Source organism: Candoia aspera, chromosome 12 (genome assembly GCF_035149785.1).
Source record: "Candoia aspera isolate rCanAsp1 chromosome 12, rCanAsp1.hap2, whole genome shotgun sequence".
Lineage (NCBI taxonomy): Eukaryota > Metazoa > Chordata > Lepidosauria > Squamata > Boidae > Candoia > Candoia aspera.
The window spans coordinates 239,557-257,554 of NC_086164.1; the positions used below are offsets into that span (position 1 = coordinate 239,557).

The 17,998-nt window shown below is 56.4% G+C and overlaps 1 protein-coding gene across 1 annotated transcript; it reads left to right on the top strand.

Annotated features, from left to right (window-relative positions):
• The first annotated feature begins 953 nt into the window (after window positions 1-953).
• On the top strand, window positions 954-17,661 carry FRMPD3 (FERM and PDZ domain containing 3). Its single transcript, XM_063313741.1, has 14 exons — window positions 954-1,104; window positions 1,568-1,670; window positions 2,033-2,078; window positions 3,341-3,445; window positions 4,312-4,419; window positions 4,832-4,963; window positions 6,231-6,350; window positions 6,734-6,870; window positions 7,521-7,647; window positions 9,041-9,130; window positions 9,266-9,445; window positions 10,441-10,591; window positions 11,975-12,805; window positions 14,897-17,661. The coding sequence occupies exons 1-14, from the start codon at window positions 954-956 to the stop codon at window positions 17,659-17,661; spliced, it is 5,046 nt and encodes a 1,681-aa protein (XP_063169811.1).
• The last annotated feature ends 337 nt before the right edge of the window (window positions 17,662-17,998 follow it).

Consider the following 17,998-nt stretch of genomic DNA (forward strand, 5'->3'; position numbering starts at 1 on the left):
AGTTAAAGAGAAGCTGAGGCCCAGAGGGTGTTCCCCACCGATCTAGTCTGCCAGGAGGGACAGAGGCTTACTGGGTTAGCTGGCAAAATCTTCTCCACGAACAGGAGGACAGAAGGGGAAGGAGGGAGCGCTTGGGGATATCACATGAGATCTAGCAACAAAATATTAATTCGTGCTGAGATGCATGAAGCTGCCAGCCAGCTCCAAACATGGCCTCTCCCTTGGAGATGGTCAGTGCTGCAGAGGAGGAGAAATGCTACAACCTGCCCTTCCTAAAGACCGTGGAGCCATGGGCTGTTTCCCCCAAGGCAGCCACTCCGGGCAGCAGGCATCTCTTCCTGGCTCAACTTAACACACACTGCAGTGTGGGACACTCCAGATGTTGCAGCCCCTGGGAAAATGCATGTGGAACAGGAGAGAGAAGGACAGCATCTGTTCCACTGCCCGAGTGAAGGGTGGACCCTGCTTGGATTCTCCCTCCACAGCATGCTCTTCTTGCTCGAGCAGCCTCGGACTCTGCCTTAGCTGCGGAGGCAGGCGTGCTGGTCCTCAGGTGGGGGCGCCCTGCCTCCCTCCTGATCTCATGGCTCCTTTGCAGATCTTCATGCCCTTCAGCGCCAAAGCCCCAGGGAGGACCAGCCAGCTCATGCTTTGGAAGGAGAGGGTTCCGCTACAGGTGCCTGGGAAAGGCGATGTCAGCCCTGTTGCTGATCCCCCCGCCCACGTGGTGAAGCACCACCCACCAGGAACTGGGCCAGGCCAGGTGGTGCCAGAGATGGCCTTGTGGCCCTCCCAGGCTGCAAAGGAGAGCACAGGCTCATCTGAGGAAGAGGGTGTGAGAGGGAGGCCTTTCTCGGGGTGGGGGATGGAACAGAAGCAGCCGTGGAGTCAGCCGGTGCCCCATTCCTGCCCTCAGCTCTGCTGTTTTGTGTCTCCACATGCCCAGACATGTGATGCAGGAGGAGCGCTGCTGGGATGATATGGAATGTGGCCAGTTGCCTGCAGACACCCTCCGACAGGTGAAAATCCAGCGTGACCCTGCCTATGGATTTGGCTTTGTGGCCGGAAGCGAGAGACCTGTGGTAGTGCGCTCCGTGACCTCAGGTGCGGTGAGAAGGGAAGTGCACTGAGGAGCTGGGCCAGTGAAGGTCACAAGTATGAGGAGTGGGCACAGGGGACTCTCCTCTCTGTTCACTGGGGGTACAGCTACTGCATGTCAGGAACCCCCTCCCCCAAAGCCATGAGAGTGAACAGGAGCAAAGTGGGAGTGTGCAGAGCATCCTGTCTCCAAAACAGGCCCTTCTGAAGTGACCACTTTAAGCTGCAGAGCCATCTGGGCTCAAAGCCTCCCAGGATGATCAGAACAGCCTGTCCCCAGCTCAAAAGACTCAGTGCGCCAAACAAAGGTGTGGGTGGCAGGACAGCAGGGAGCCAGGCGGTGCCTGCAGGGCAATGGGACCCAGGCACTCAATGAAAACATCAAAAGCAACAGGAGGGGCTGCCATGCCCGCAGCACCCCCCCCCCCAACTGGGCAGTGACACGCAGTGACCACCCTTTCTTTGACAGGAGGGCCATCTGAGGATAAGCTCTTGGCAGGTGACCAAATTTTGGCCATAAACCACGAAGATGTAAGTGACGCCCCCAGAGAGAAAATCATAGAACTTGTCAGGTAAGAGGGGCCGCCTGAATGAAAGAGGGGGACTCAGATGCCCCCTACCTGCAAGCCAAGCTTTAACCGGTTGGACCTGCTCCAGAGAGCACTGCCTGAAGCTCACCCAGCACTGCTCCAAGCACTGACCTCTGGGGGCAGGAGGAGGGCAACCCCCCATGACCGAAGGGCGAGGCCACCCCAAGTGAATCAGTGATTGGGGTGGGACAGAATAAAAACCTGGCTTGCGAACAGGAAGGCCTGCTCTGTGGACCCAGGGAGTGACACAGCAGGGGCCGGGGGTGGGGGTCTGGCTCCGTTTTCCCTGCAAAGCCCCTTCTGCAATTCCCGCAGAAGCAGCCCGTTCTCCCTTTTCTTTGCAGAGGCGCCAAGGAGGCCGTGGTTCTTACAGTGCTACAGACTCATCAGGTGGGAGCCAAACTTTGGGGTGGGGGGCACCGGGCTTATGCCACATTACCAGTGAACCTGATGGTCTTATTCACACCACATGGGAAGAGATGGCTGGTTCCCCCTAATGGGCTGAGCCACAAGCTTCCCGGTCCCACTCCAACTCACCTTACCTTGTTGGGGCAATGCAACCCAGGGCCGTGGAAGGAAGGCTGGATCACGTTGGCCAGGGTCTGGAGGTGTTGCCTCCAGCCAGCAAATGACCCAGGTGTCATAGTGGAACTACCCCTCTTTTTTGGTAATGACAGTGGTGGCGGCAGCGGCAGCCAGCCTTGGCCATCATGGCTGTCATGCCATTGGAAGGGACAGGCTGCAGGTTCACGCTTTCTCCAGTCCTGGGCAGAAGGCGGGGCTGTTGCTCTGTGATCCACCCAGGAAGGGCTCCAGAGGCAGCCCTGTTTGTCTCCTCCACCCATAAACTGCAGGCATCAAGGGAGCTGCCCTGAGGTCCTCCCTTCATTACCCCACATGCAGCATCCCTGGGACTTGCTTCATCCACATTCTGGCTCAGGGTTTGCTCCTCTCTTCTTGTGGCTCCTGAGCCCACGTGCTCTTCTCCCTCAAGGGGGAGCATGGCAGCTGGCATTTGTTTTCCAGACCACCAGCAGACCGGGAGGGAAGCAACCTTGCTCCCTGTCCCCTGGTTGGAAACCTCCCCCTCTGCTGTGGACCCGAGGATGACTGTTGCTCATCCTCTACAAAGGTGAAGTGCCCTGCTCTCTGGGCACAGGGAGGAAAGGCTGGCGGTCTGACCTAGAGTCAGCGTGTGCTGTGCCAGGGTGTCCCAGCAGTCTTCACCTGGCCAGGGCAGGGACTCTTAGACAGCAGGGAGGACAGTCTATGCCCTGGAGCCCACATGGTGGGACAGGCTGAACAGTTGGCCCTTCTCACTGAAGGCTTTGCCAAACCTTTGATCTTGGTAAACAGGAATGGCTTGAGAAGACCCTGGCCACCTGCCTGTTTTCCCTTTCAGAGGATGCGTTGCCATTGGCTGCAGCTCAGCGAGGGAGAGGGAGTGTGAGCCAAGCGGGCACACAATGCCCTCCCGTCTCTGGAGAGCAGCGTGGCCAGATCTACCCTCAATCTCTGGGGAGGTGGCCTCAAGGGGCAGAGGCAAGGCCTTTGGTTCATCAAAACCCCAGGGAGGGGGGATGGTCCAGCACTATCAGACTTGGTTGGTCCCGCTGTGCAGAGATAATCTGACTTGTGCATTCTCTTTGCAGTCCCCCAAATCGGCCTTTATCAGTGCAGCCAAAAAGGCAAAGTTGCGGTCCAACCCCGTGAAAGTGCGCTTTTCGGAACACGTCACCATTGGCGAGACTGATCCAGTGAGTGCCTCCCCGGTGCATTCCATGCAGCCTTAGCAGCTGTCAGAGGAGGAGCCCTCCAGGCATCCTCCGGTCAGGTGGGCATGGCTCACCAACCCGGGTCTTTAGAAAGTACAACTGAGGCCAGCAGAGAGGGCCTCCACTGCATGCCGATTCACCCGTCCAACAAACTCTGATATTGTGCTATCTATGTGCAGATGTAAGTTGTGAAAAGACCCTTGTGTTCTTGAGACAATTAAGGAGGCACATATATCTCAATTCGGTATGGAAAAAAGGAGGCATTGCTCGGGATAGACGGTTTCTGGGGACACCTGCTGAAGTTCACCAAGATCTGGAGGCAGCTGTTTCAGTTTATGTTCAAATCAATGTTAAAGGCAGGATAGAGCCTTGCTTGGCATTTAACTGAGGGGAGTGCCCAGCAACAGCCCTTTTTGGCCAGGCAGGAGGCAGCTGACCCCTCGCCCCCTCCATGCAGCAGCTCCCAACTTGAGACCAAGACCATGTACGCGTGCTGCCGTCTCCCTGCTTTGGGCCTCTGCTCTATTGGGGGCCTCCAGCCTCCATCCAGGCCCCTCACAGAGCATCTGGCCCATGGACTCTAGCTGAGAGCACTGCCAAAGATCTGGTGTGGCCGGTGTGTGGCATTTGGTCAGTCCTCAAGGATCTCCTACAGCAAGCAGAGTCTGTTCCCCCCCAGTGGTGTCCTATTCCACAGACCTGATCTTTTAAAAGCAAAGTATGGCTGAATGGGCAGGACAAGACTGACTCGCTATTCTCCCCCGTCCCCCGCTTTCTATACCTCCAACCCTCTTCTCTCTGTCCTGCCCCTGCTCGGTGGGCGGATGGGCTCCCTCATGTTCTCCAAGGACATGCTGAAGAAGGAAGCTCTTCTTCTTATCCCAAACGTGCTGAAGGTTTTCCTTGAGAATGGACAGATCAAGTCTTTCACGTTTGATGGCCGAACCACTGTCAAGGTAGGTGCCGCCCAAGAAGGATTCTGCCACTAGGCTACTCCCAAGCTGGGCGACCCATCCAGCCAGTCCAGATGCAGGCTTCCCACCAGCCTCAGTGGGAGGGGCATTTTGTCTACCACTAACCCAACAGGCACAACTGGACCCATTTATTTCCATGGTTGCCTTGTTTATTCTGAAATACACCACCTCTGCCTGTGAATAGCCCAGCAAAGATGCAATGGAAGGGGTAGCGGGTATTCCCTCCTGCACTGGCATCTGGGCTGTTCCTTTAATTCTGAGAGCTGCTAAGCAGCTGGACCCGTCCCCTGGGGAACTGCAACACTCTGGGCCTTCCTGGGAGGAAGGGACGGCTCTGAGCATCGAGGAAGCACTCCCCCCCACAATTAGCTCCTCTCTTCCTCTTTCCCACCAGGATGTGGTGATGACCCTGCAGGATCGACTGTCCCTGAGGCAGATTGAGCATTTCTCCCTGGTCTTGGAATACTCCAGCCCTGAACAGAGCCATAAGTTCCTCCTTCTGCAGGACAAGCAGCCCCTGGCCCATGTAAGCCACTGCCCCATGGTGGCTTCATTCTCTCTGCTGCAGGAATTGGGCCTCAAGGCTCCCACTGTGAATGAGCAGGAAGCTGCCTGGGAAGAACTCCGCCCTTCCATGGCTGCCTGCTCTCCTCCTGGCATGGCCTAGATGAGGGGATAGAAGGGATGCTCAGCAAATTTGCAGATGACACAAAGTGGAGGGGAAAGGATTGCTAAAATTTCAGAAGACCAGCTCAAGGTTCGAAAGGATCCTGGTAATACTTGGAACACTGGGCCCTTTCCAACAAAATGCCATTCAGTGGCAAGGCAAGGAATGTATGGGTCTATACTTAGGTAGGAAAAATCAGCTGTACAAGCACAAGAGAGGTAGTACCTGGCTTAGCAGTAGCACTTGTGCAAAGGATGTAGGTGTCCCGGTAGATCACAGGTTACGTGTGACCCAGCAGTGTGCTCTGGCTGTCCAAACAGCCAATGCAATTTTGGGCTGCAACAACAGAGGTAGAATGTTGAGATCACAGGAAATGAAAGCGCCACTCTGTGCTGCACTGGTCAGACCACCCCTGGAAACTGGTGTCCAGTTCTGGTCCCCAAAATTCAAGAGAGATGCTGAGGAACTGGAAAGAGCACAGAGGAGAGCAACAAAGACAGTGAGGGGTTGGAGGCTAGATCCTACAAAGAACAGCTAAAAGAACTGGGTATGTTAAGCCCAAGAGAAGGTGGAGCGACATGACAGCAGCCTTCAAAACATGAAGGGCTGTCACAGGGAAGAGGGTGTGGCATTATTCTCTGTAGTACCCAAGAGCAGAACAAGAACCAACCACTGGGTAGAAGCTTTTCAGAGAGAGATGCAAACTTGAAATATGGAGTCATTTCCTGACTGTGGGAGCTATTAAAGACAGCTTGCCTTCTGAAGTCATGGAAACTCCATTGCTGGAGGTTTTGAAACAAAGGTCACAATCGGAAAGCCATTTGTCTGAGGGTTCCTGCTTTGGAAGACTTCCCTTCCAACCCTGAGGCAATATTGCCAATGTTTCTGTGTGGGAAGGAACCAGGGCCCTGAAAGGGGTTTGAACCTGGGGCAGCCTTGGCTTCAGCATTTAGGGGAACTGGAAACACCATCTGTGACCCTCCACTCTGCTTAGAAAAGGCTAGCCGGTTACCAGCCGAATATGCAACAGAGTTGCAACATCTGCCAGATGTAGACCTCCAAATTCAGAGGACTGGGGGGGTGGTCCTGTGAACCTGCCTGGCCATCCCCTTCTGCTTCTCCACAGGTGGTACAGAGGACACACTACCAAGGCATGCGATGCCTCTTCCGTGTCAGCTTCTTTCCCAAAGACCCCGTGGAGCTGCTGCAGAGAGACCCTGCAGCCTTTGAGTACCTGTACATCCAGGTGAACATGGGGGGGAATGGGGTGTGGAGAGAGAAGAGGCCCAGGCCCTGGACCTCCCAGGGCTTCTGTCCCTACTAGCAAAAGGTACCCTCTTGCTTTTCTGCAGAGGGCTGGCCCTCTTCCCACTCTGCCTTCCTCGGGGCACCAACCTAGTGCCTTGGCACCAGGATGATCCAAACAGGCTCCTGCCCACAACCGCTGTCAAACAGCACTGGGAGTACAGTTCCACTGGAACCAGAGCATGCGGTGAAGATGCTCAAAAGACTTGAGGCAGTTGCTTATTCACTTACTCAGCTGCGGGCCTGCGCAATGTCCCCTTGCTGCAGCACAGATGGGAATAGGGGATGGCAGCTGTTCTGAGCAGCCTTGCCTTCTCTCCCCAGAGCCGCAATGATGTGATCAGGGAACGATTTGGGATGGAGCCCAAGCCGGAAATGCTGCTCGGCCTGACTGCCCTGCACATTTACATCACTGTTTCAGCCACACGGCCAAGCCAGAAAGTGTCTCTCAAAAACGTGGAGTAAGTTCTGCAGTGAAAACTGCAGCTGCTTCCCATCTTCCCTCACACACCCAGGCCATGCACAAGCTGCTTCTGGAGTCTCCCCCAGCACTAAGAGTCTCCCCAGCACCAGAGTCTCCCCCAGCACTAAGCCAGCCTTGTAGTATTGTTCTGGCAGGGCCTTCAGCCTCCCCTGGCCACAGATCTGACCCCACAAACATTCCAGTTCTGCCTGTCAACTCCCCCAGCCCTGCTACCGGTCAGTTTGGGATGGCTGAATATTGGCCCTTCTCACCTGTCTCCTGTTACTCCCTCCCAGTGACGTTCTGGATGTTCCATCCAATGAGAGCCCCATGGCACAGTGGCGAGGAGCCCAAAGCAGGGAGACTCAGCATTCTTTATTCCTTTATGCCATGTATCTACCGCCTCTGGGCCGCTGAGGAAGATTAATGTGGCAGGGTCTCCCAGTACAGAAAAGGAGTTCCATCCACAAAGGCCAACCTGGTTTGGATGGGGTTGCAAGCCAGAGGGACTCTTCCTAGGATTAGCAGCAGTTCTCATCCTGGGCCCATTCCTCTACCCTCTTCCCCCATCAGCCCAGGGATTGCAGGTGAAAAGGAGGGAAATCCACCGCACCCTTCCCTCATGGGTGTCTCTCCCCTCCTGCCTAGGAAGGAATGGGGCCTGGAGCCATTCCTGCCCCCCTCACTGTTGCAAGGCATCAAAGACAAGAGTCTTCGGAAGGCGCTTTCTCAGCAGCTGAAGGCACATCAGAACCAGCCCCCCTGTGGCACCAAGGCAAGGCGAGGATGCGGGGAGGCCAATGGCCGGGTCTCAGCATGGCCTGCTAGGCCCAGGTGGCCATCAAAGCAGGGAGGACCAGCGTGACCCCTTTGGCCCCAGATGGTGCTCAAATGTTGCCTCCTCCCACCAGCACACAGTTGCACCTCCGACAGGCTGTGAGAGAAAAACATACTTGTCCTAAAATATAGAGGTTTCCTAGAGCTGTTCCAAAGCTGTGTTGCCCATTCTACCCCTGCACTTTCTTCTGTGCCCAAGTTTGCATCCTTTGAAATAAGGGCCATAGAAGGAAGACTGGAAGGCATCTAGGACCTTCCTCTGTAGTAGTTTAGTTTATATGCTGGTGGATGGAGATAGTTTACTGTAATCAAATCAATTTCTTTGTTACAAAAACCAGCTTTCTTGTTTAAAGGCACACTGGATTGGGAGAGAGATTTTACAGTCTCTGTTGCCAGTATTTAGGAGCTATTATTCCTGATTATGAGATGGGTTGGGTGTTTGGACATGTTGTGAGATGTGTGTAATCCACCTGGAAAAATTGCCTTCTTCTTTCTATAAACGGTCTTCCCCTGGAAAGAGAGGTGTATGACATACAAAGATCAATGGGCAATTCTGCATAAGGCAGAAAATAAGCTGACACAGAAGAACCAACGTTGGTGATAAGACCACTTCCCCAGTTACTCACCACCTGCAGTGAGCCTCTCTCCCCACTCTCAGAAGGGGGCTCTTATACAAAATCAGCACTTCTAGGAAGAACCTCTTTCTCACGGGCTTTCCTCCTCCTGGTGCAACTTTCAGACTAGTGGGTGAGGGCTGGAATGAGAATGCAGGCCGACGGCTGCCCAAGTGCCCACCAAAGATGCTTTTCCGTATCGGCAGTTCTATGCCCAGTACAGGGGAGGGTGCAGCCTAGTCTGGGTCAACAGTGCCACAGAAGCAGCCATCCCCTGTGCACTCAAAAGCAGGCATCAGGACATGGGGGGATCTTTCCGAGGGCGCCTCCTACTGATCTTAAATTCCAAAGAGTTGCTGTCCAGGCAAATAGTCCCATGGGTAGTTGGGCCACAAGCCATCCAGGCTTTCAGAGGTTAATGCCAGCACTTGGCCTTGTGCTCAGAAAACTGCTGGCAGCCAGTGCAGATCTTTCAACACAGGAACAGTTTGCATCAATTAGCAGCTTGGCTGCCACATTTCGTACTGGATGCTCCTCCAGCAAAGCCCAGGCAGAACACACAGCAGTAGTCAAGCCAGGAAAGGTTGCCAGGGCTGAATTGCTTCATCCTCCAGAAAAGCCGCCACCGCCATGCCATTGTTGGCAGGGCAGAGCAATTCTTGAGGGAACCTTGCCTCTTGGGACTCTCACAAAGAAGGGCCCAATGTCTCTCCACAGATCACCACCACCCAAGCCAAGCTCCACTACCTGCACATCCTGAATGAGCTGCCGACCTTTGCAGGCGTCCTGTTCAGCACTGTGGGACTGGTACAGTAATTCTGGCACATAAGGGAGGGGAGAGAGCAGTGACTGGCTCCCAGCCAGACCCCAAGGCCTGCCTCTGACCATCCCCCTTCCCTGCCTCCACCCTTCTCTCCCTGACTGGCATCTCGCTCCACACAGGATGAGAAACAGCCAGCCACCACCCTCCTGGTGGGGCCTCGCCATGGCATCAGCCACGTCATTGACCTGAAGACAAACCTCACCACCGTGCTCTCTGAGTTCAGCAAAGTCAGCAAGATCCAGCTCTTCAGAGAGAACCAGGGCGTGGCCCGGGTGGAAACAAGCATCCTGGATGCCAAGGTAGGTCCAGCTGCTGCCATGGGCTGTATGTCCTGACGGGCTGGAAGGAGAGGCCCCCTGACTCAGTTGAGGCCCAAGAGTCATGGAGGCCAAAGCCTGAGCAGAAAGGCAACTCTCCTCAAAGATGGGCAAAGCAGCCAACAAGGCAGAGATGTAAGCCCCTTTGGGGCAGGCCCAAAGCTGCTGCTGGCAGGACAGGAAGGTGCCTGGAGGGAAGGTGGGAGATGCTTTTCATCAGGAGAAGGGCAGCCACCAAGTTCCTGGGCTCTGCTGTCTGCCAGTTTGCTTCCAGGTGTGATTTAGGAAAGCCTGTAGAGGGCAAGTCTTGAAGATGGATGATCCTCCTCCTCCTCCTCCTCCTCCTCCTCATCCTCCTCCTCCAGTATAAAAAAGAACGCCAGTTGCTCAGGGATACCACACTTTGGGGGCAGTCCGATTAATATTTCAGAACAGGCAGATGCTTGACAAAGACAGCCGTTCCAGTTGCCCTCATTCTTGGTTGTTCCTCTATGGGATTGTACTATCTTGGCCATATTTTATCTGGGGACAATAGCGCAGACCAGGGCTATGGGCTAGACTGGGAAAGCAAAAAGCATCCCGGAGGCAGCAAACAATTTCCATCCCTCCGCCAAGACGACCGCAGACATGTGCCCATGAAATCCCAGCCCACCCTGAAGGAGACCTGCCTTTGCTTGCTCCCACCATCCCCCATGCAGCAAGGGCAAAGGGAATTCAGAGGCTCTCCTCTGCACTGCGCAGGTGCAACCACAGGCAAGCCTGCCCCTTCCCTCCCTCCCTCCCTCCCTGACAGAGATGACGCGGCCCGGAAAGAGCTGAGGGGGGGCTCGGCACGCCTGGCCTTACGGGCGGGAAGGGATTGGGCAGCCGGCTGCTTCCCTTTGCTGGGGGAGGGAAGCCGCCGCCTCCCCCCTCCTCCTCTGCTTGTCCTGTGGCCAAACAGACTTCTGACCCTCCGGCTTGTCTGTCCTTTCCAGCCTCTGGTGCTGCTAATGGAATGGCCGGAGGCCACCAACTTCACCTGCCTCATTGCCGGCTACTGCCGCCTCCTGGTGGATTCCAAGAGGATGATCTTTTCCCGGCCCACCAGTCAGGCACCACCACCACCGCCTCCTCTGATCAAGGCAGGTGCGTTTCATCCTCCCTGATTTGTGCCCCTCGGTCAGCTCCCCTGACCAGGGCTGTCCCTTGACCCAGGGCTCCAACGATGGGCCTCTCCCCTGGGTGGCTCCGTAGGTGGCTGCGGCGGCAGCAGCATCACAGTCAAAGCCCCTCAAGGCGTGGTATCCCCTCTTACCCCGCTGAGCCAAGCAGGTGTGGAGGCACCAGTAGTGCTGGGGAAGGAGCTTTTTGCTCAACAGGACTGCACAGCCAGCAGGCAGCAGCATTCTCTTCTCCCTTTCCTTGCCCAGAGAGCGCAGGCCACTTTGCCTCCCAAGTTCCTCACCACCTCCAAGAGCCTCCTTTGGGCAGCCCCATGCAGTCCTATTTCCTTGTGGACCAAACTGACCCTGGCAGCACATGTGCAAAGCTTGGCAGAAGTGCCCTGGGCCAGAGCTCTCCTGTGGTGCTCTGTGGAGCAACCACCATTGAGCCTGGTTTCAGAGTGGTCCCCCTCAGGATGTCTCCGCAGCTGCTCAGACAGGGGTGCACTGAGGATCCCTTGGAGGGAGGAAGGTGGGAGGTCACAGAGTCCTTGGGCCAGGCACCCGGTGAGGATGCCACAGGTGAGAGAGACAGGACCCAGAAGTCAGGCAGGATGTGGGAGCTGTGAGGATTCCAACAGCAGAACTCCTCATCTCCCAGCATCCCTGCACTTGCCGCTCGTAGGTGTTCCGAGATGGCCCAAAAGGGCATTTGCTTGCTCCGGTGTTCAAGACCTTTTGCAGAATAGCACAGAGCCTTAGAAAGGAAGCAGGCAGGCTTGCCAGGGGCATCCAGATCACCCCAGATCAGCCCTTGGTGGCCAGTCAAGAGAGCTTGTGCAACAGATGGGGAACAAAATCCCTCTCGCCACATAGAAAACTGGCAGTTTGGGAGAAGAGTGGGCCAGGCTTTCACCTCACTTTCTTCTTTCGATGCATTTGGAATTTCATCTTTGCACAGGTGTGCTAGAGGTGGATCACTTGACACCCAGCCCCATGATGGCTCAGCTTATTCTCAAAAGGGGAGCCATTTGCCAGCAGTCAATGCCTGCTCAAAAAACAGTTCCTGTAGTGGTCATACTGCGATTTGTGATTAAGCTGAAAGTTCAAGAAGTGAAAGTGGGGAGGGGGAGGCCGAGGGGGAAGAAGGGAAGCAGCAGAAACTTCCACAGAACCATCGTTGAGTCTTGCTCTCCCATTCTGCTGCATGGAACCAATTGATCCCCACGGGGCCATCTGCTGAGCCTCATGCCAAGCAGGCACAGCCTGAATTCCTCTGCTGCCTGTCCTCCGGTAACCGTTTGGAGCCACGGGTGAGAGCTCCCTGCGGGAAGTGTTCTAACAGCTACCTTGCTTTCTGCTTCAGATGGCAGCACATTCATCAGCCCGCAGCCTCCTCCACCAGCAGGGCACCTGGCTAAGAAAGAGAGCAGGCTCCTGGGAGCCTGCCTCCCCAACCCCGGGTTGGGGCGTGGCCCTCAAGCTCCCCTGGCCTCCGACTCGGAGCTCGTCAGCTTTTGCTACCTGCACACACGGGAGCAGAAGGAATGCAAGAGCAGGACAGACATCAATGAAAATGTGATCCTCTTCGAGGAGTCTCGGCCCCGGACCAAGTCTGACCCCACATCCAAGAGGACTGGGCGAGACTGCAGCAGGGCCACCCAGGATCAGGACCCAGATGGCCTGGACCAGGAGCACCAGGCCAACCGAGCCAGGGCATACACCATGGATGGCCACCAGGGGAGTCAGCCTCTGCAGCTGTACTGCGACTCATGCAAGGCCAGAGTCCAGCACCAACAGCCAACCGCCCACAGAGGTGGCAATCCTGGCCCCACACGGGACAATGTGGTGGACCTGACATCCCTCCCCCCTCCAGGGAGTGATGAAGAGGACGACGAAACCACGGCCCTCCTCCCGGCCATCGCTGCACCCCCTCCTGGTTTCCAAGACAACAGCTCCGACGAGGATGACTCCAAGCGCCGGGCAGCAGCAGCAGCAAAAGGGCAAGAGCAAGGACGTCACCTCTGCGGCATCCTCTACGAGGAGATTCCCATAACACTCATAGACAGTATGCAGACGCGGACAGTTCGGGACCACGCCCAGGACCTGGACGATGCTCTGGTCTCTACCCTCCAGGCCCTGGAAGCGTTAGCAGCCTCAGAAGACAGTCCGCATCCTCAGCCACAGCAGACAGCAGGTACCTCCCTTCTAGTGGCTCCTGTTGGAACGCGCACAGCAAAATAGCAATATCCTCCAAAGCCCACCAGCATCACTCCAGAGAGGGAGGGAGCTGGCCCCCACTTGGAGGTTGGAAGGACCCTCTCCCCAAGTCAGAGGAGGGGGAGCCTGTAGCTGGGCCCTGAGGTGCTCTTCCCAAGGGTTCTGGCTGCAGCAGTTTGCCACGCAGTTGAAAAGATTCAACTGACCAAATTATCTCCAGCCCCATTTCAGACCCAGATAGGAAGGCCCACGGGCCAGGGTGCAGCTGGCCTGAGGTTCATCTTCAGGAGGTCCAGAACCTGACACAGAAAGGGGGCTCTTGATCTTCTGAACATTAAGGCATAACTGAGGGACCCAAACAGAGAATGTGTTCGCCTTTGTGCCTGGCACGTGGTCGCTTTGGTCCCTTATCCATGCAGCCCTCTGAGCGTGCATATCTGAACCTGCCCCCTTTTCGAGAGGAACTAGGCCAACAAAGACATATCCGTGCCACACACAGGCTGTGTTCACACAGTACTCTTTAACAGCTGTGAAGACCCAGATGACCCCTACATTACAACTGCAGTGTAGACCTTGAAGGAAACATGCAGGTTTCAGGTTAGGAAGTGGCCACACAGAATTGCATCGTACCCCGTTGCAGCACCTGGGTGCTCTGAAACTTCATGACCCAGGACAAGCCCAAGGAAAAGGGGGGGGGGGTCTTTCAATGACCTGCCAGCAGAACAGCAGGAGGCCTAGCCTGAGCCAGAAGCACCCTTGCCTGTTTTCAATATGGCTGCTCAGCTCTAGTTGAGTTTTTGCTGGCACCTGGATTTTGCAGCTCAGATCTGGTAGCTTATTCCTAACCAGCTAGGCCTGGCTGGTACGTTAACCTTGCATTTTGTTCTGCTATAGTTCAGTGTGGTGCAAACCCAGAAACAGCTTATCAGTTTAAACATACTGCACATCTTCCATGGTATCGGTGTTCTCACATAAGCCTTTGATTGGTCCAATGTGGTCTTTGACAGACTCCAGAACGCATTTTCCAAATCTTAAGGAATCACTTTGTGAGAGGTTTTCTTGAAAGATCCAGAGCTCCTGCACCCTTCCAGAGCCCCCCAAATGGTTTCACAGGTCTCTTGATCAAGAGTTAGTTGGGACAGTTGAACAGGCACGCACTAAGCAGCAAACAGGACTAATTCTACCCTTCCCATTTTCCGTCCTTGAGAACAAGGGTTTTTTCTCCTGGCACGGTATTTTTTTCATGGCACGCAGTTGTAGTGCAGGAAGGACAGCATGAAAGGCTTTTTCTTCTTTTTAATAACCTGGAAAGGGTCTTCCCCCACACAACCCCCCTCCCCACTCCACCAGACTGGAGGCTTCTCCTCGACTCTCCCAAGGCTCACTGGCAAGGAGCGAGAGAGCAGCAAAGGGGCTGCATGCTCTCTTAAGCAACCACCATCCACCCCTCACTTCTGACCACTGCTCAGATGGAGCGACCTCGATGCTAGAATGGCAGCTGCAAAACAGGAGGGGAGGAGCAGGTGGATTTGGCCCTTTGAGCAGTGCTGCTGCAGTCACTGGCCTCTGCCGAAGCAAAGCAGCTGGGGGGAGGAAACCCATCAGCCACAACCGGTGGCACAGAGCAGGCAGCGTCCCTCCCCTCCTCTGGCCCAGGCTCTGCAGACAGGGGCCCTTGGGATCCTTCCAGATCCTGGTCCACAACTTGGGCCTACAGAAGGACAAGAGGCCCAGTGGCAGTTGGCGCACGTGGCTCATCCTGGGCCATGGCCTGTCTGCAGTGCCCTCTACTTACCCTGCTGGACAGGAGGAGCAATGCTTGCAGGGCCCCAACTTGTTTGCTGCAGAGATTATGTCTTTTAAGTAGTAGTGATCCCCCCCCCATTATTTATTCCTCACATTTAAAAAAGCAGCGCTCTCTCCATTTCTCCCCCACTCCCCAGCCAGCTGGGCTGAGAGGCACTGACCAGTCCAAAGTCATCCAGTGGCTGTGGGTGGACTTGGACCTCCTCCAGCAGGAGAGACATTTCCTCTGCCTGACCCTCATGCCTGGCTTCTCATTCTCCAGGCCTCATCGTTCTCGCCACCATCACGCCCGAGTCACCAATGGACCCCAGCCACGAAACCACCTCCCCAGAGGTCCCCGAAGTCACTGAGATTGTCGCAGCCATGAAACAACACAAGAACGCTGCCTTCTTCCTGACTCAGCACCTCAACAAGGAAAGCCTCCTGGCCCAGAAGGATCTCCCTTTCTGCATTCAGGGCAGTAGGGCCAAAGAGCCACTGCAGCATCCAGGCCCAAGCGCGTCCTCAAACCCAGCCCCCAACCCCTCCTGCGCTAGAAGCAAGTGGGAGCTTCCGCAGAGGGGAAAAGACCATGCCCCTGCAACGCAGCCCTTGCCCTCCCAGCAGCTCAGTGAGCCCAACACCATAAGGGCAGGCCCAGAGCCCAAGGGCTCCAGTCCCGACGGGGCAGCTGCGGGAACCCCACACACCACTGCCACTGCCCAGGGCAACAGCCAGCCAGAGAATGGACTACAGGACATGGGAGCGGCTCCTGCCACCATTCCATATGCTGTGCAGCCAGTCAGCCACAGAGCCTCCCCTTCCTCAGCAGCAGCTGCCTCCTCTCTGACTGAAGGCGGCACTCCCCCCTGGGGTCTCAGCTGCAGGCAGCAAGCCAGCCCCCAGCCTTGCCTTTCGGGGATGGCCACTGTGGGCCGGCTCCCCCCAAGCCCCCCCTGTTCCCAGAAGCAGCAAACAAGCAATGTCTGCCAGTGGTGCCGAGGGCCCCAGGGCAGCGCAGCAGAGAGGGTCCCAGCAGCAGGAGAGGACAGACAGGTGCCCCAGAGCTGCCAGCCACTGGGAAGGCCGGAGGGGGCCAGGCTGCCGGGGGCCGGGCCTCCGGGGGCCGGGCCTCCAGGGGCTGGCGAGGAACTTGGTCAGAAAGGCCGGGGGGAGGCTGCCAGGCCAGCTGGCCAGAGAGAGACTGTTCTCGCCAGCCAAGGGGGAAAAGGACAGCACGAAGCAGGCACTGACAGCCGCAGGGCTGATGCCAGCAACCTGAGGGACCCGCCTTCCAAAAGCCCACAGACTTTTGGTGGCTCCGGCAGCGAGGCTCTGAAGGAGAAGGTCCCCCCAGGTCCCCAGACCGAGGGCCCGCTCTCCAATTCCGTGCTTTCAAAAAGGCTTGAAAAGGCTCCGGCCATTATGCCACCAGATTCAGACCTCCCAGCTAAGCCCAAAGTGCCCAAAGCGTCATTCCGGTTCAGGAACCTCATTTCAGCCACTTTTCCAACACGGCTCAAGAGAGAGACGGACGAGCGACAGGCTCAGCTGCAGAAGGTGAAGCAGTACGAGCTTGAATTCTTGGAAGAGCTCCTTAAGCCAAAGACTAAGAGACCCCCCGTATCTCCAGACTGTCTGGACCCCTCAACCACAGGGCGCTGCACCTGCCAGCTCCGGACCAGCCCTGTGCAGAAAGTGCCAGGGATGTCCAGGGAACAGAGGCGGAGCTGTGACTGCAAGCGGCTCAGCCGTGGCACCGGGGCCCGGCCCGGCCAGCCAGCAGCATCAGGATTGGAAAGGCAGGGGAGTGGGACAGAGCCGCAGCAGGCAGAAGGGCCAAGAAATTCCAGCATTAGAACCCCTCCAAAGGGCAGCCGGATCAGGTCCACCAGCCTGGAATCCAGGGATTGCCGTTCTGACCCCGAGAACGGCCTGTCGTGCCTGACCACATGTGCCTCTCCTGGGGAGTGCGTAGGAGCACCACCGCGCTACAAGAGGCTGATGCGCCGCTACAGCGTCAGTGAAATTGAAAAGATGGAGCAAACCTCCCCAAGTTCTCTGGGCTATCAGAGCCATCATTCAAGCAAGCAGAGAGAGAGGGACACCACAGCCCAGATCCCTGCCTTGAAGGGAAAAGAGCCAGAGCCCCTCTCTGCAGCAGCAGACCCCTTCTATGTTCAGGTGACTGAGCAGGACCAGAAGGGCAGTGCAGTGCTTCCTTTTCAGGAGGATGTGTACCCAAGTCCCCCCAACCTGCCAGAGGAGGATGCAGACGGGGAGAGGTGTTGCTCTTTCCGGTACTGCTTCTACTACAGGAAGTGTGACATGGCTGACAACGGCAGCGAGAAAGACGAGCTGTCTTATGCCATCCCCATGCAGGTTCTCCCAGAAGGGAAGCTCAGCCACCAGGCAATCCCGGTCGTCAGCAGAACCCTCCAAGTTCTGGATGCCACCGCCTGCAGCACTCCGGACAACCAGACCCAGGAGATAGACCTGCGGACCTCCTCCTTTGAGGGCAGCCTGGCCAAGATCCACGCCCTGAAGGGCCGCACCTACACCTGGCCCAATGGATTCCTGGCCGTGCAGCTTGACACTAGTGAACTCTTGACCATCTTGCGGCAGTGCGTCATAAGCCCCGAGATCCATGGAGGCAAGCCTCACCTCCCCCAGCTGACTGAGTACAAGCAAGAGTTGGCCCTTAAGTTCAAAGACTTCCGGGCCTCCTGCCGGAGAGTTGCTGCAGTCCACAAGAGCCCGACCCGCATGCTGTCGGCAGTTAGCAGCAGCTTCCAGGTTTTGGGCAGCTTGATAGAGACCTTTGTGCGGCTGGTGAACGTGGTGCGCTCAGAGTCTCAGCGCTACGCGCTCTTAGCCAAAGTCGAAGAGATTGTGAGGAACTACACTTTCTTGCTGAGAGCGGCTGAGGAATCCACTGCCCGAACGAGCCACCGAGGGAACCAGGAAGCTGAGCAGCTGGGCCGCCAATCAGTGGCCTCTGTAGTGAACACGCTCACACGCTCCTTGAAGATGCTGATGAACAAATAAAGCCGTGCCTGCGGTAGGAGCCCAGTGCCCGCCGCTTTCCCCCTCTGCTGGCCCGCACAGCCTAGATCAGGTGCCTGAGAGATTGTAGGGCTGCAGGCCACGGGGAAATGCGAGGAGGAGAAGGAATGTGGTTAATTGCCTCCACCATGCAATGCATGCCTTCAATGCTGTCTGCCATGGGTGGAGAGACAGCTTTGCCCCACAAACCCAGTCCCATCTCCTCCTGAGAGCATCTCTGGCTTCCCAGGGATCATGCTGGGCTCGCCTGGAGGCAGGAAACAGAGGGAAGGGCTCTGGTTCCATCCAAAAGCCCACCCTGGAGCTGCTGCTTGCACCC

Bases quoted from the DNA above. Each gene is read 5' to 3' on its own strand.
- FRMPD3 (XM_063313741.1), top strand. From the start codon at position 954: ATGCAGGAGGAGCGCTGCTGGGATGATATGGAATGTGGCCAGTTGCCT. The intron at 1,671-2,032 runs GTAAGAGGGGCC...TTTTCTTTGCAG, and splicing joins AAAATCATAGAACTTGTCAG to AGGCGCCAAGGAGGCCGTGG. The intron at 7,648-9,040 runs GCAAGGCGAGGA...GTCTCTCCACAG, and splicing joins AGCCCCCCTGTGGCACCAAG to ATCACCACCACCCAAGCCAA.